Source organism: Equus caballus, chromosome 18, assembly GCF_041296265.1.
Source record: "Equus caballus isolate H_3958 breed thoroughbred chromosome 18, TB-T2T, whole genome shotgun sequence".
In the NCBI taxonomy this organism is placed as follows: Eukaryota; Metazoa; Chordata; class Mammalia; order Perissodactyla; family Equidae; genus Equus; species Equus caballus.
In genome coordinates, this window is record NC_091701.1 from 745,478 (window position 1) to 762,237 (window position 16,760).

The 16,760-nt window shown below is 51.7% G+C and overlaps 2 protein-coding genes across 5 annotated transcripts in view; one reads left to right on the plus strand and one right to left on the minus strand.

Moving 5' to 3' along the window:
• Positions 1–5,930: 5,930 nt before the first annotated feature.
• LOC100067932 (serine protease 40) lies at positions 5,931–14,584 on the minus strand. Of its 2 annotated transcripts, XM_014732347.3 has the most exons (5): positions 14,241–14,540; positions 13,276–13,438; positions 11,055–11,329; positions 9,335–9,495; positions 5,931–6,398 (listed from the first exon to the last, which is right to left on the minus strand). In XM_014732347.3, the coding sequence occupies exons 1-5, from the start codon at positions 14,362–14,364 to the stop codon at positions 6,084–6,086; spliced, it is 1,038 nt and encodes a 345-aa protein (XP_014587833.2). In that variant the 5' UTR covers positions 14,365–14,540; the 3' UTR covers positions 5,931–6,083. The 2 variants fall into 2 exon arrangements, with proteins under 2 accessions (XP_014587833.2, XP_014587834.2); XM_014732348.2 differs by lacking the exon at positions 13,276–13,438 and having other exon boundaries at positions 14,241–14,584.
• Positions 14,422–16,760, plus strand: part of AMER3 (APC membrane recruitment protein 3) — a 71,677-nt gene continuing 69,338 nt past the window's right edge. For 2 of the 3 annotated variants that reach the window (XM_070242218.1, XM_070242225.1), the window contains exons 1-2: positions 14,422–14,550; positions 15,159–15,268. The gene's annotated coding sequence lies outside the window, so the exon portion shown is untranslated. Of the gene's footprint in view, positions 14,703–15,158; positions 15,269–16,760 lie in introns of all 3 variants that reach the window. The other variant, XM_070242219.1, reaches the window with a different exon arrangement.

Consider the following 16,760-nt stretch of genomic DNA (forward strand, 5'->3'; position numbering starts at 1 on the left):
GGCCAGGCCAAGGACAGCGGGGGCTCCCATGTTCTCAGTGCGCCACACCCAAGGCAGAGCCTTTGGCCAGAGTAGGAGCTGGGTGTACGAAAGAGCCCCAATCTCATGGCCACACTTGCCCCGAGCTTTCCCTCTGCAACAGGCAGCTGGGGGCAGGATGAGAAGTGCTGACATCCTGCCCCTCCCAAGAGGATGCTGTGACTAGGAGCTGGAGAGAAAGGGAGCCCTATGTCCTCACTGCAGCCAACTGGAGTGCACTTTCTGTCATGGTGGGCGGGGATGGGGAGGAAGCAGGCTGCAGGTCAAATACCACAGACTTGCTAGTCTTACCAAGTTTTTGTAGATTTCCTTGAATAATTTTTCTCCATTTGCTATATACCCATAGGACCATTTCTGGAGACTTCAATTTCTTTTAAATAATCTGCACAGTTTCCCTAGAGAGTTGGTCCACAGAGCCATGCTGGAAGTGGCACTCCTAGCCAGTAGTTTGGAGGTCATTTGCTATTCAGTAAAAGCTAATAGATACAGCGTAATAAGTACCAGTACTTTATAATTTTGGGCATTTACCAAGTCTGAAATCTTTGTCCATTTCTGCTTTCTCTTACTTCTTCTGGTTCTTATTTAAGGAGTTTTGTTTCCTTTTGTGATTGGTTATGTTTGACCACATGCTGGTTATTATTCTTGAAAAAATTAAGGATGAGGATTTCCTCACACCAAGAAGGAGGGTCCCACCCTCTAGAGCAGCACTGCATTTGTCCTTGCCAGGATCCTGGAGCCCCGTCAGTCACAGGCCACCTCAAACCAGACTCACAGTTTGATGCTGCTTGGCAGGCCCCTGGCAGTCCAACTGCAGGTGCAAGCCTACCCTTCCTTTGTCTTCTCCTTTCGCTGGCGGGTTCTTGGGCTTGAGGGTGAACACCGTGTCTTATCCTGTTAGGCTCTTTGGGATCCCAGTGTAATGTGGGGAGTGTTTCCCATACAAAGCCTGAAAATGGTTAATTTTATGTGTCGACTTGGCTGGGTCACCATGTCCAGACATTTGGTCAAACAGTACTCTGGATGTTTCTGTGGTGGTGTTTTTGGATGAGATTGACACTTAAATCAATGGGCTTCAAGTAAAGCAGATTGTCTTCCATGTGGGTGGGCCTCATCCACTCAGTTGAAGGCCTGAGCAGAACAAAAGACTAACTATCCCAGAACAAGAAGGTATTTTGCCAGCAGACTGCCTTCAAACGTGAACTGCAACATTGTCTCTTCATGGGTGTCTAGCCTGGTGGCCTTTGGACTTTGTATTAAAATGGACTTGTGGAATTTTAACTTATGCAGGTGACTAATGATGACACAGAGAGGCTAATGCCATTGAGAGAAGATTTTCATTACTTATATTTCCTGAGAGGAGACGGCACGCCGCACCACATAGGGCCACCCGATGGAGCACCAGTTTGGTCAGGAGACACAGGCGGGGGAGGGAAAGTAGGGCCCAGAGGCTTTATTGTGGTTTCCATGGAAAAAGCAACGCCGGGCAAGGAGATGGCTTAGGATTGGCTAGTTGGAATAATGTCGCTGGGCTCTAGGCTACGGGGTGTCTGCAGTTATCACGTAGCAGCCCTGCAGTGATTTAGGGCAGGGGAAATATTGGCTTGGTGTGTGACAGTTAGGTAAAGGAGGGGGCTGGGGGTATGGACTGGTGGCTTTGCATAGGAAAGGTGTGTTTGCAGGTGTTTATTATCTCTAGGAATGGGGCAGACTCTCCTTGGCCAGCAAGGCCCCTCAAGGTGTCAAATCATCATAAAATACAGAAAATAAAAAATATGATTAATACAGACTTGAACTGCAACATCGGCTCACCCTGGGTCTCCAGCCTGCCAGCGCACTCTGCGGATTTTGGATTGCTAGTCTCCATAATCACATGAGCCAATTCCTTAAATCAAGTCTCTCTCTCTCTCCTCTATATCTATCCTCTAAGATAGATGTGTACATATCCAACCGGTTCTTTGGAGAACCCTGACTAATACAACTTCCTTCCTGTTGCCTCTGCAAATGCCTCCTGAAGCCCAATTATGAGCTATAAGAATATACCTGCAGCGAAAGCAACTTTGGGTCTCAGATATTTTGGTTATACTCTGATTTCAGGCTTTCCCCCAGAATTTCGCCTGGCAGATTCCTACTCTCTTTCTACCTCTTCCATGCCTTTATGAAGATTTTTTTAAATGAATTAATCAAAACTTGTAATTTCTTTTTTTAGGAGGACAGTCGATCGGAATAATCTAGCCCGCCTGTAGCAGTGATCTCCCGTTGGCCCTCCGCTCGTACTCTCCCGCTGCTCCGTGGGATGGGGTGGGCAGCGGGAGGCATCAGCAGGTTCCTGTGCCCTCTGGCTGCACTTGGGTTCAGCCAGTGGGGAGCCTCAGCTGAAGTTCTGAGGAGGCATAGAGCAGTCAGGGTGTTTATCCCCATGAAACCCTTTTTGTGAGGTTTCCTTGCTGGCTATGTCCCCTAACTGCAGGTCCCCGCTCCTCTCAAGGCAGCCCCTCTCCGAGGCTCTTGCACCCTGTCCCTTAGGGCCCAGGGGTGGCAAACACTCTGCTCCTGCTGCTGGTACAGGCTCCTGCATTGGACCTGCTCTTTCCCTTACACTCCAACCATATGTTTGCAGTTAGTTCTTTTGTAAATAAACACTCCACAAATCATCCTACTGTAAGTGTGCCAGCTCCGTACTTTGTGATGTCCATGCAAAGTAATGATTGCATTCTTCTTTCATTTCTGTTGATCCTGTTATTCACCCATCTACTGTGAGTTCAACTAATAGTTCAACTATTATATTTTTCATATGGAATATTTTGACTTGCTCGTTTTCTGTGGTTTCTTTTCTTGGATCTTATTACTAATAATATTTTCCTATATCCATAAGGATTTTCATATGTGCTCATTAAAATTTTTAGTCTATCTCTTTCAATAACTCTATTTCAAATCACATATAATGTCCAGTCTGTTGTATTTCTTGTGTGACAATCACACTGCTCAGGAATGTGGCTGTTCTGGCATTTGTGTTCATATTCCCCAGTGGTTAGCTACCATCCTGTCACTCTGTGTGATGTTCTGCACTGGAGAAGGGCTGAAGTCCTGAGAAGTTCAAGGGGGAGCGGGATGGCCCCAGAGCGGATTCTTTAGCCCTGAAGAGCCAATTCTTCACTTCTTCTCCATACGGCCACCCACAAGGCAATTCCCATAGTTGGGGCTTCAATTTTAAAGCTTTAGAAGACATCACACTGGAAGGACCAAGTCTCCCCAGGCAGTAACACCTTGCCCTTGGGGGTAGAAGCAGAGGCATGGAGGGCACTGCTCAAAGGTGGCTGGTGAGACCTACACATGGCCACGCTGCAACACACTGGCACCCGAGAAGGATTAGGCAGCATTTACCACGAGGCTGCGGGTGGCGAGAGGCAAGAGCCGAACACGTGAGAGCTGCAGGCACATCCTCTCCTTGCCCTCCCTCTCCCCCAGCCACAGGCTATGCAAGAGAACCTGCGGTTCTCCAGGATTTCCTCACTGATTCTGGTTTCTGAGATCCATATCTTCTTTCATCTCCCCAGCTCACCCAAGGTTGATTTTGGGGTGCAAACCAGAAGCCCACTGGGAGCTCCTAGGGGCGGATCTGTTGAAACCCACTACAGACGCCACTCCCAGCCTGTCCCCCAGTCCCACACTCACTGGCCCTGCAGATCTGCTCTCTACCCTGACCTCGGTCTTGCTATTTGATATCTTTCCTTGCCACTGACCAGAGGGAATTGTGGGTCACACTTGGGACAGGTCAGCCCAAGCCTCTCAAAGGTAGCCCAAGAGAGGAGGTTGGACAGGGTCTAAGGTGTCTGGGTGTGGCCTCACCAAAGGGAAGGACAAAGACCTCTCAGCTCTCTTAAGAGATCTAAGTTGAAATCCATATTCTACTGTTTACTAACCGTGTGACCTCAGATGAGTTGTGTGACCACGTTAGGCCTCAGGTTCAGATCTGTGAAAACAGATCCAACCTGGATAATGATGCTGAGCACTGAGTGTGGTTCCAGATAACAGGGAAATGGGCGGGGGTTGAGCTGTGATTTGGCAGATCTGCAGAGTGGACTGGAAATGTATGTGCCTCTACTGAGTTATGGGGGCCCCAGGAACTTCTGGAAGGGCAAATAGTCCTGTCCCTTCATGCTCCACACAGAAACATGGCTGTGGATAGGCAAAGCAGAAGTCACCATGGGAGAAAATCCAGCACAGCCAGCATGAGGCCACCATGGGCTGAAGAAGAGTGGCAGTTCTGGGGACAGCGGGTGGCCACTGCTCCAAATCTGAACTGACCAAGTGTGGCCTCCCACCTCTGGGCCCAGCAGCCCTGCTGCAGAGCCCACAGTTGAGGCTGCTACCAGGAGAGGGAAGGCTTTTCTTCTCACTTCCGGACACTGCTGAGCTGGGGAGGAGATCTCTGCACGAGTGGCAGAGGGCATAGAGCCAGCAAGGTTCTGGTGACTGCATGCACGTGGCTTCACCTGTTCTCACCTGCTGGTGAGAGTCTGGGCTATTTGGGTGACAACAGGATTGTAAAGAATTTGTACAGGACACCTGATGGTGGACACAGTGGACCTGCAATGACTAGAAGCTGCTCTCTGATGATCAAAGGTTTGAAACTGGGGGCCAACTTGTTTTAACTGTCCTCAGTTAGTAGTCTGTTTGCAAAAGTAGTTAGATAGATACTGAATTACTAAAGCACACCTATAGATAACATCTCTGCTGCCTGGGTCACCATGGTAACGGGTAGAGTGCTTAAGTTTTTCAGGAACTGAAAGTAAACTCTTTGTCCCATTCAGGCTGGTTGAGACCACCAACTCATCATGCATGGATGACTGATAAGTGGCCTCCTGATGTCAGGGAGCTAAAAACTCCACCCTCAGATCATGGTGATGCTGCCATTCTGTGAATATGTGTCCTGTGAAGAGCCATGGAGTCTGACTACACTTGTGCAGATCAACAATTACCTCACCTCTCCTCACCTCCAATCATCTATCCCCACACTTAAGATCACCCTGCCCCTCTACCCCATAAATATGTCTAATCCCCATGTTTTGGGGAGGCAGATTTGAGACTTGTTATCCCATCTCCTCACTTGGCTGCCTTGTGAATAAACCCTTTCTCTTTGCAAACTCATCATCTCGTTTATTGGCATAATCATGCAGCGGGCAAAATGAACCTGATGCGGTAACAGGTGCAGATGGACCTGTGCAGGTGGTGGAGAGGACTTTCTGAGAGTTCTGCTGACTAGCGGAGATTCAGTGACCCAGACATATTTGCAGGAGGCAGCTCAGGACATGGCTTATGGGCTCAGTGCTGGGCCAGCAAACCTGGGGTGAACCAAGCCTCAACCACTGCAGGCCATGACAAGTCCACAGGGGGTGGTGGGCCCTGGAGACCGGGAAAGGATAGGGCTGTGGGTACAGGAGGTATAGGCTAAGAGCTGACCTCTGGAACAGAGCTCTGAGGACCACTGACCTAAGACTCTGGACCTCAGCCTGATGGACAGGGTCCTTCGCAGTCTACTTCAAATAGAACCTGTCAAGCAGAGGCTCTGTGACCTGTAGCCCTGAGAGATCCTTTTTCATCCCCAGCTCAGGACAAATCATTCATCTCCAGGAGGACCCCGTGCCCATTGCACTGGCGATCAGCACCCCGCTGGCCCTAGAGCTTGCTACTTCCTCCTTGGGCTGAGGCTCTGGCCCCTGAGCTGTGCTGGCTCTTTTGGAAGACTGAGGAGAGTGACTCAGCTCCAGTTAGCCAGCCAGCCCCTCGGTGTCCCTGTCCTTCCCACCCCAGCCCAGGGAGAAGGGAGACCTCCTGAAGTGAGGGCAGAAGTGGAGGGTTGCTCTGATGGGTCAGAAACAGGAGCAAGAAGCTTCTTTGATTATTTTTATTTTTTCAGGCCTGGAGCAGGGCTCAGATGGACAGGAGGGTGCAGAGATGGACACATTTAGGGAGAGCGCAGAACCCACTGGCGCTAATGCACAGAGGTTTGTTGGGGGAGGGCCGGGAAGGCACCATGGAGTCTGTCACAGAATCCTGAGGCACAGCCACCATAGGAGGAAGGTCTGTGAAGACACAAGGATGACGCAGGTCCTGTGCTTGTGGGCAGTGCCCAGAGAAACAGAGTTACCCAAAGCAGGAGGTGGTTCCTCAGGAGGAGCAATACTAGGGTCGGGACTGGGCGAGGAGCTCTGCTTCTCTCTGATCCAGTTGGCGAAATAGCTGACTTTGGAGAAGACGCTGGGGCCCACAGGATCATTGCACGGTGCGCTGAAGCTGGACAGCCCCATCAGAAACCAGGTGTTGTTGAGGAAGCAGACCAGGGGGCCCCCAGAATCTCCCTGAAGAAAGAGAGGGCATGAGTTTTGGGGACCAGGATAGAAGGGCACACATCGTTTGGGCAGTATGAAGAGATTGCCCTTGTCCCCCTCCAGAGTGGAGCTTAGGAGGCCTCATGTCAAGGTGGGGTTGCAAGTGAGCTGTTCTCATCAGAATCACCTGGGTGATTTGAAAAGTCCAGCCACAGCATCCCCCTGGAGACCTCTTGGATCAAAATCTCAAGGGTGAGGCCCCGGAGTCCATTTCACAAAGCTCCAAAGGGGACCCTGAGCAGCCTTCCAGACTGGCAGTCTTAGACTTACAAGAATACACAGTAGGACCCCAGGCATGGGATGCCAGCCTTCTGCCCTCCCACCCCCATGTGGGAGAAGGCACCACCTGAGGTCGCACAGGGCAGCTGTGGCAGGTGTGGAGGTCTGGCCTGCAGGCCTCCGGCTAAATCCTTAGCCCAGTATTGCATCCTACCTGGGCCTTTGTTTTTGACCTACTAAGGTCTCTAGTTTTTCCTCAGTTTCTTGGTTGAGCTTGTTTAAAAATGCCAAGCTCAGAGGAAAAGAGGTGATACCTGTTCCCAGGTTGGGGTGGGGTGGTTGGAAATGCAGGGATGCCCAAGGGGCTCCCAGGAGAATGCTGGGGACTTTGAGAGCAGGACTCTAAGGCAAGAAGGCACCTGCCACCATGGAGCTTAATGCTTCTGTCTCATAGACCAAAAAGTGGGGATCAAGGGAACACGGGACCCCTCCAGCCTTCTGCTGAAAAACATGATTAAGCACCCTCTGTGTGCAAGAGACACTGAGGTGACACACAACACAGATAATTCATCACACGTGTCTGTAGATGTGAGAAGCAGAACAGAGGCGCCCAGGGGATAGGAAATAACTGGGAAGAGCTGCTCTAACTGGGCTGTCAGAGAGCTTCTCTGAGCCAAGACAGGAGGGATGAGCAAGCCTGACTCTGGAAGATGCAGGCAGAGGTGGCCAGCATGCTGGCATGAGTGAGCTGGAGGATTGGCAAGGCCAGTCCTCAGCCCCCATAAGCTGGCGGGGGGAGGGGGGGAGGAACGCTGAACGACACTCAGCAGGGAAGTGATGTGATATGATACAGATTCCAAAAGGATGGCAGGATGGTCTGGGGCTGGTGGAGCACAGCCAAGCACAGTGCACTAGCTAATCAGGGAGACCAATCAGGACACGAGCGCAGCAGAAGGTATGACAAGGACAGACAAAAAATGGTGAGACAGGATTTGCCATATCTGACCCCTTCTCTCCATCTAAGGAAAAAGCAAATGAAGCCAGAAAAGCAGGATGAGTGCTGACTGGTGGGTCCTTGGTCGGAAAGAGGAGGAAGAGAGCAGGAGACACGGGACGGGCAGCCCTCAGAGTCTGCTGGAAGCTGTGCAGGGTGCACTGCTGAGCGTTGAGTGAGAGGAGGTCTGAGTGAGACCAGCAGGCCTGGGGAGACCCAGGCCTTTGGTTATCGTGGTGACTGTGCTCTGGAGTGGGCTGAGGCAAGACAGAAGTGAGGAGGCAAGAAAGAACAAGTGCAGATGCCCCTGGGCAAACACTGCTAGGAAGGCAGGCTGAGAATCAGAGCAGTGGGCAGGGTTCTGGGAGGAGAAAAGGTGTGTGTGGGTGTTTTAAGAGGGGGCGTCACAGCAGTATGTCTCTGAGCTGTTGGGAGATGGTCAAGGAGAGAGAGAAAGAGCTAGAAAGAGAGCTAGATGAGGGAGGGGAGGGAGGGGAGGGTGTAGGGGGAAGCCTGTGGGGCCACAGCGCCAGGGCGGGCACGGCTCCTCTAGGTCTCACCACGGTCACGCCGCCTCGCCTCGGGCTACCCACTTCCCTCTCTGGGCCTGTTTCCCCACTATGAAACAGAGGGTTATACAGAGTGGAAGAAGTCATTCAGAATACGTATATCCCATAATGCACCTATAGCCTACCATTCAATATGAAAGACAGACAATCCCATAGAAATCTTGGCAAAAAACTTGAAGAGATACTTTACAAAAAAGGAAATACACATATGAAAAAGCACTTATCTTCATTATTCACTAGAGAAATGCAAATTAAAAATCACACGCAATGGTTAAAAAGAAAATGGTGGACAACACGAAGCCCCCTGGAGCAACGTGGAGCGGTCTGCCCTTGCGCCCTCTGCTGGTGGAAGCGCGGACGGGCACCCGCAGGTGTGAGGCGGCTGGCTGAAATCTATGAGAGATGAACCTGTGCACATCTGATGGCGCAGTAATTCTACTCCCAAGCTTATACCCAACCGAAACCGGAGCCCATGTGCACTAAGCCCACACGCTGGAGTGTTCACGGCAATGCTATTTGTAATGGTCTCAAGTGGAAACTATCCAAATGCCGCCAACACTAGAATGGATAAGTAAAATTACAGCACATTCCCACAAGGAAATACTGTCCAGCAATAAGATAGACAATATGAACTACACACAAGATGGGTAAATCCCACAAACATAACATTGACTGAGAGAGATGGACAACAGTGCAGCCTGTGTGACTCCGTTTATCTAAAGCCCGACCCGACCCACAGAGCTCAGAAGCCAGGGCAGGGCTATTCTCGGGTAGTCAGTGACAGGAGGGAGGTATGAGGAGGACCCTTTGGGTGCTGGGGAGGTGAGTGAGTCAATTTCTAAAAATGCATCAAACAGTACATTTGTAAATTTGGTCCTTTTCTATGTATGTTATGCTTCAACACAGTTTTTTAAAAGATATGAAGACAATGAATGGAATGGACTAGTACTCTTTGGGGGCTTCTGCCCCTCGGCTCTGACATTCAGGCTGGGGTGGGCTTAGGAAGAGGAAGTCAAGGGCTGGGGCAGGGTCTAGAGAAGACACAGAGGGAGAGAGGACAGATGTCACAGGAGAAGAGAGGCAGCCTGATCTCCAACGGGAGAGATGGAGCCGCTCTCACTTACTCGGCAGACGGACTTTCCTTTCATCAAGTCCCCAGCGCATATCATATCCTCCTGTACAGGCCGTTGACCGGAGTTTGGATCCGCCAAAAGCATATTACAGGCGTCGTTGTTCATGATACCCAATTCTGCCTGTTGCAGTTGGCGGGGCGAATGCAGTACAGCTGCAGGGAGCAGGTGGTGGTCAGACGTGGGGTGGAGCTGGGAGAGAAGCTCGCTCCCCCTCTAACCTGCCTGCTAGTGGGGATGCTACTAATTCTAGCTAGCAGGATTGGGGAAGCCTCTCAGAGGACTTGCAAAGATGAGGGGAAAAGATGTTCAGGGCAGACAAGACAGCAAAGGTGAAGGCCTGCAGTGAAGGGACCAGGAGGGAGGTCATTGTAGCTGCAGTGAGGTGAGAGTAGGAGGTGACGAAAAGGAGGCAAAGTCCTAACAGGTCCAGAGCCAGCAGGGCCTCCTCACCAGGACATGGAGTTTGGGTTTCATTCTAAGCACAATGGGAAACCACTGGAGGGTCTACTTACATTTTAAAAACAATTAATCTGGCTATGTGGAAATAGAAGTAGAGGCACAGAGGGTGGAAGCTGGGAGTCCTGGCTTGGCCAACGTGTAGCACTGATGTACCTAATGAACGCCAGGTGGAGACAGGTACCATGACAAGAAGGACATGGCCCTGCCTCAAGGAGCAACTGGTCTGTAGGCACTTTCTATGTGGACTCTATCTCCAGATATCGCTCACAGGTCTGACCTGGTGTCCCCACACAGCAGCACAGTGTTACGGTGACAGCTGACTACTATGGAGTGCCTGCCCTGAACGGCCCTCATATGACCTCGGGGGCAGCTCAGGCCCAGCAGCCGCAGGCAGGGGAGGGTGTGGACGAGTCTCTCATTGACTTCAGCTGCTCCCTTTCCTGGTGGGTGCTACAGCCCATGACTTCCCCTCCTGCTCCAGCTCCTACACTCTGACCCATCCTGGGGAATTCTCCTTGCTTTGCCAGTGGTTCTTAATGAATGACAGTCCATCCCAGGAGACTGTCTTTAGAAATGTTGGACAGTTGGCTGTTCTCATGACCAGGCAGTGTGACTGACGTTTAGAGGCCAGGAGCTGGGATGCTGGCACTGGCCTGTCCATGGAGACACTCTGCCAGGTCAGGATCCTATAAGTCATGCCAAAGTTCATTCTACTCTTTTCACTCAAAGTTGTATTTTCCTAAATCACAAGCATTCACCCTTGTACAAAAATCTTTGCCCAAAATTTCTGCTCTCTCAGTCTAAAAATATACTAGCCCAGGAAACTGGCAGAACAGGCAGGTTTTTCTTGATTTAAGGGATGAACGAAGTGAGGTTCACAGAGGTAAACCTTAAGCCATAAACGCCCCAACTTCACCTCCCAGGCCAGAGAGCAGGCCTGCCTTCATTCCTTCCTGCAACCCCGCAGACCTTCCGTGGCACTGCAAGCTGTCAAGAGGTGCTGGATGAAGCCCTGGAGGGGGCTGACCCAAGCAGGACTTGCGAGTCAGGGAAGAATCCTGTCTGTCTGGGAATCAGAGAGCCAAGGTTCCTGATTCCAAAAGTTAGAGATGCTCAGACTTTCTGAACCATGGACTGAAGGAAACTTGAAGCTAAGAAGGACACGCTTTCAGGGATGGAAGGGCCCGCAGTGGTCACTGCACCACCCCGCTCCTTGGCCCTTGCCCTCCTCACCCGCCCCTCCCCTGCTCACTGTCCTCGGTGATCATCCCCCAGCCAGTAGCCCAGCAGGAGGAATGGGCAGGCACCGTCATGTTAGCCCCTGGGAGGCAGACAGGGAGGACGTGGGAAGTAAACTTTGCAGGCCGATGCAGTTGCAACAGGGTGATGTCCCTCGACATGAAGTACTTCTTGTTAAAGTCATTGTGGACGAAGAGTCGATACACTGTCATCATCATGCTGTGCTCGGTGGGCTTTTCTAGCTTGTGGTATCCTAGCAGGACCCGATAGTCCTCTGCTTGATGGGACCTGTTGTGGGGAGGCTGCGTTATCACCCACTTTCTCTGAGTCCTGAGCCAGCACCCTCACACTGACTGCCTGCCCCCTCCCCCCGCCCCCAGTAAGCAACGAGACCCCACCGTTATTCCAGAGGTTTCTCTTTCCTCCCTTACTAATATTCTCTTCAGGGGTTTGATTGCTGCCCATAGCATCAGGACATCGGTCCTTTGAAAGTTTCTGATGCCTTCCCAGCATGCCCCAGAATCAAAGGAGCAGAGAATCTTCATGCTGGAATGAAACACTGGGGACACAGCAAAGTGTACCCCTTCATTTTACAGGGAGGAGACGCGGCTTATTCCCAGCTCTGACCAGAACCCTTGGAAGGTCCCACAGCCTGGAGTGATTCTCAAAGACCCCATTTCCCAGCTCAGAATGATCCATCCCTCTCCTTGCCAGTCCTCACACGCTTACTCCTCTGAGAGGTGGTCCCCATCTGGTGACTGGTACTGAACAGGTCTTTGAGCAGCAAATAGAGCAGTACGTGGAACTGGACTTCTTGTTTCTGGGACACGAACAACTTTCCGACTCACACGTCCTGCTTGTGCTGTCCCCTACCAGACTCCACATGCTCAAGTCCTTCTCCCATAGGCCTCTCCAGCTCCAGTCCCTCCTCTGATGGGACCTGTGGCACCTCCCCTGACGCTGGCTCAGGGTCTACACTCTCGCACAATCTGGCCACTCTGTCTTGCACCACAGTACCCCCAGTGTCTCTTTCCTGATAGGACAAAAGCTTCAAGGTGGGTCTTGCATCTCCACATCCCCACAGGGGGCCTCACATGGGGCCTGGCACCCATGGGTGCTGAATAAATGAATAGAACCCAGTGGGGTATCAATGCCAGCTGATGCTCGCAGCTCTGGCCTCCAGACTTGGAGTGTGGCATTCTCTCTACACACTCTAGGCACGAGTAAGCCCAGGACGCACCTCAACAGCGGCCTACTCCCTGGAGCGTCTGAACCCCGTCCCCCAGCACCAAGGCTGTTTGCTCTCGCCTCACTCTGGCCTGTGGGCATAGTGTGGACCATAACTCCTCTTAGACACACAGTTCTACAGAAGTGACAGGAAGAGTCAGGTGCTGGTTAGACATGCAGAGTCCCAGGATACCTCCAGAGAGGAACATACTGGAGTGTGCAGGTGGTCAGGATCCAGGGAAGCCTCTGACAGTTGTGCTGGAAATGGCCTTCGGACAGCCTGGTTGGCAGGGGCAAAGTGCTTGTCCACACCAGGCCCTGACTGATGCTCCCCAGCCCTGGGAAGCGGGGACCCTGTGTCTATCACTCTGACTGACAGACTGAAGCCTGTACCGAGCACGTGGCCAGGGACACTGCACTACCATTTGCACAAGAGGAAACCGAGGCCCACTGCGATCCTGTGGACTGTCCAGAGCTGGGCAAGAGGCAGAAACCAGAGTGCACCTTGAGTGGGAACAGGATTTAGATTCCTGAGGCTTAGGGAAGATAAGGAGTGGGCTGGAGCAGTTACTTTGGAACTAAAGTCCGCTTTCCAGTATTTACTGATCATCACAATTAGAGTTCATTTCCACTTCGCTGTTTAAAAGTACCATAAAATGGCTGAGACAATCACACCATCTTGGTAAGTATTACCAAAGTGTGAGGAGGGGGCAGGACAGGTGCATCCCCAGAGGGAGCGATGAAATAAATGGCCTCTGTCCTAGGAGATGTGAGTCAGATATTCAGGAGACTGGAGACAGGTGGTGAGCAGGGGGCAGTCCAGGTAGAGGGGACTGCTGAGGCAAAGGCAGGGGCAACAGCACACACAGAGACACCTGGTGGCAGCAAGCCATCCCAGAACAAAGCCCAGGAAAGAAGCCTAGGACACCCCTCACCTCCTCTGTCCTGTCCACCTTGTGCTCCCTCCCCCAGCCCTCCCCAGCAGCTGGGCCATGGGGGAGATGCACCTTTGGAAGCAGTGGGCAGCAGAGATCACCCATTGGGCATCAAAGAGGGAGGCCCCACAGATGTGCTGGCCACGGAAGAGCAGGCTGGCCTGCCACGGCCACCGCTCGTCAGGGGCGTCCTCGCCATGGTAGATCTTCCCAGTGACTCCAGGCTGCCCGCACACTGTGGAGACAAGCCCAGCCGTGAGGCACCCGCATTGCAGACGCCAGCCCTGGTGCCTCCAAATGTCAGCATCAACAGGACCCAGGGCCACCACAGCCCCTCCTCCCACTTCACAGCTGGGGAATCTAAGGCCCAGGGTGAGGGGGGTGGCCCACATGACAAAGGGTCCCCAGCTTTGCTAATGACAGCAGTGCAAAGGGAGCCGCCCATGGGTCTGGAGGGGCGGCAGCTGTGGAGGGGCAGGACAGCACACGGGGCAGAGGCCCCAGCTGGAGGTAGTGCTCCCAGACACTTCCCCAGACCTTCTTTCCCGGAACTGGCACACTAGTGTTTGAGGTCCCAGAAACTGAGGGCGCAAAGAGGAACGCTACTTGCTCAGGGCCACTGATGATTAAGTGGTTGCACCCTTCCCACCTTAGCCCCCTATTCTAGGGAGACTGAGGCCAAATGGAACACACTCTGCCTCACAATTCCCCTTCTGAAGTAGTACTTCCCCATTCTTAAAATGAAGAGGGTGTGGGGGCCGGCAGGGCCAGGCCCCCGGGGACAGTGTGGGACCTTGGCCCTTGGACTGAGGAAGCTTGAGCTCCAGAGGCAAAGAGGCGGCCCGGAAGAGGAGGCGCCCTGGTCTCCTTGGCCTCGGCTCTCCCTGCCCCCACCTCCCATGCCTCCCGGGGACTCAGGGACTCCAAAGCTGGACCGGCCACATAGAGGTCCTCTTGCCTGCTGTGGAGGGTGGCGTGAGGGGAGAACACAAGAGAGGCGGGCGACTTGCTCCCTTCACTCGGGTCCACCCACTCACCGCTCGTAGTGTTCGTGGGTGACTGAGCGCACAGCAGCTGTAGGTGCCCCCAGAGCAGGGCCCCGGTCAGAGCGCAGGCTCCCCGCCATCCTGCGCCTGAGCCAGGAACCCTGGCGCTCGCCATCCGGCCGGTCCGCGTCCGGGATGAGCGGACAGCGCGGCGCGTGGCCGCCCGGAGGCTGACGGGCAACTGCCTCTTTCCGTGGGGAACTGCCCCCGACCTGGGCCAGGGCCCCAGCCTGCATCCCACGCGGGTAGCTGGAGAAGGCAGCGTACCACGTGCGCCCGGAGCCCAGAGCCGGAGCCTCAGGTCCGTGGAAGGCAGTCATAACCGGGAAGCCCCAGGCTGATGGGGGAAGCAGAGGGCACATAGGGTCCCTCGGTCCGGGGGGCCTCAGTTTGATGGCAGAGACATCAGGGCAGTTACGGCGTATGCCCAGGAATATACACTAATGGTCAAAGGTCAGATGCGTATATAATGTTACCAAATATTTCCAACTTGCTTTCAAGATCCAGTACACTCATTTAACCCCCTCCCCACCCCCACATGATTAGGTCAGTCCCACCAAGGATAATATCCCCTTCTTAAACTCATTCATGCAACACAGTATGACATAATTGTGGGGTGGATATCTCATCGTACTCTCAGGCCCCTCTCACACTCAGCAGGAGGGAATTATGCAAGGGTGTGGGTCACTGGGGGTTCCAACCTCTGGCCTCTAATGACTCATATCCTTCCCAAATGCAAAATCATTCCCTACATCCCCAGGTTCCCAAGAGTCTCATCCCATGACAATATCAACTCAAAATTCAAAGTCTCATCTGTTGGAGGAGGTCACCTAGAGGATGTCACTGCTGGTTGACCTGTAAGGTGGACCCTGGCAATCAGAGGCTTCTCACCCCCTCCCCTGTCCTTAGAATGTCCACTCTGCCCACTGTTCCCAGAGTGGGAGCTGCTTCAAGGACACAGCCTTGAGAGAGTAATGTGGTGTTGAGACCATCTGGACCGTGTACATGACTGAACCCAGGTAAGGCCTCTGTATAAACTTTTAAGATTCTGGTGGGCAGGTGTGGAAATCTACTCGTCTTGCAGCTGCCCAAGACAAGCCTCATAAGTAAGTTCCCTTGTTTGTTAAACCTGCCACCTACCAATCTGGAGTGGACTGCCTCATTCTTTGGTCTCTCCTTGCCCTCCGTGTAGAGGCCAGTTTGCAAAACAACATCATCATCTAAATCTAAGTATCATTATCTCATCAGCTCAAAGTCTAAAGTCTCATCATCTAAATCTTCCACGTCAGGTAAGGATGACGTTCCCAGCTGCAAGACATTACATACAGCTCTTAAGCACAAGTCTTCCCTGTCTGTGGACTCGAAAACTAAGGAAGCTACTTACCCCAACATTCATTGTATGTTGGGACACATACAATGCTGGGGCATGCATAGGATAACAATTGCAGACATTCCTGTTCAAAAAGGAGAGGGAGGGAAGATGGAAAGTAAAAAGGAGTTACTGGTCCATAAGTCTGTATATCCTACTGGGCAAACTCCATTAGATTTCAAGGCCTGGGGAAAATTCTCTGGGACTCTTGGCTCTGCCCTGTGGACACTTGGTCATCCTTGGTCATTTTTTGAATACTCAATCCTTTTATACTCTCTGAACTGTTTTGTTTGTTTGCTTTTCTTTCCTTCTTCCTTACTTTTCTTGCCCTTTAATGTTTCCTTAACCTCAGCAGGAAATCTTCAAAATCTATGAGAACAATTGTAGTATTCAGAGATTTCCATGAATGGAGTTCTAAATTTTTCTGTATAGGTCATTTAGTCCTAAATTAATTTCTAATTATTATGAATTATGCCTGCAATTATACTTACTATATTTTAAAGAAGAACTTAAAAATCTCGTTCTAAATTCATTTGAAATAATGGAGACATTGTGAAAGTCGTGAAGAAAATGATAATTGCGGACACGTGTTCTTTTTTATGGATGATAGCACACATTTGCACTTGAAAATTTCTCTCAGCTTGCTTCCCACTCGTAGAGGTCATTTTGTGCTTTCATTTTGTCCTTTCTTTGCCCCTGCCAGAACAAGACAGCAGTGTTTCTGTTGACACAAATGTCTCAAGAACTTATGGTCCTTGCATGAATTTCACTAGGTTTCACTCCATTAGACAAAGCCACATCCACAGATATTTTGATGAAATTCCTTCTCTAACTTGGCCTCCTGTTGAGATGTTATGTATGTATCACCACAATGAAAATCTGGGAAAAGAAAAAGCAATATGCAGTGTGCCTCTCCTTAATATAGTCAGAGACATAGAGGAAAATGTTGAGAATTTTGAAGAGAAGCTGGAGGAAGTGGACAGAATGGGGGCGGGGGGCAGAGAAGCATGATGACTGGGTCTCAAAGGTGGCACCCAGTAGTGAAGGCACTGCAGAACCCAAGAGTGGCACCTGGGTGGGAGCCAGGCATACCAGGCGCTGGGTCTGAGGACGAGGGGGCTGCCCACTGAGAAGCTGCAGGA

What these genes read in the sequence shown, in the direction of transcription:
- LOC100067932 (XM_014732348.2), bottom strand. Translation starts at nt 14,569, where the DNA reads ATGACTGCCTTCCACGGACCTGAGGCTCCGGCTCTGGGCTCCGGGCGC. An exon ending in ACCCACGAACACTACGAGCG is followed by an intron (nt 11,330 to 14,240) that starts GTGAGTGGGTGG and finishes TCCCCACAACAG; the next exon opens with GTCCCATCAAGCAGAGGACT. An exon ending in AAGGAAAGTCCGTCTGCCGA is followed by an intron (nt 6,399 to 9,334) that starts GTAAGTGAGAGC and finishes CTCTTTCTTCAG; the next exon opens with GGAGATTCTGGGGGCCCCCT.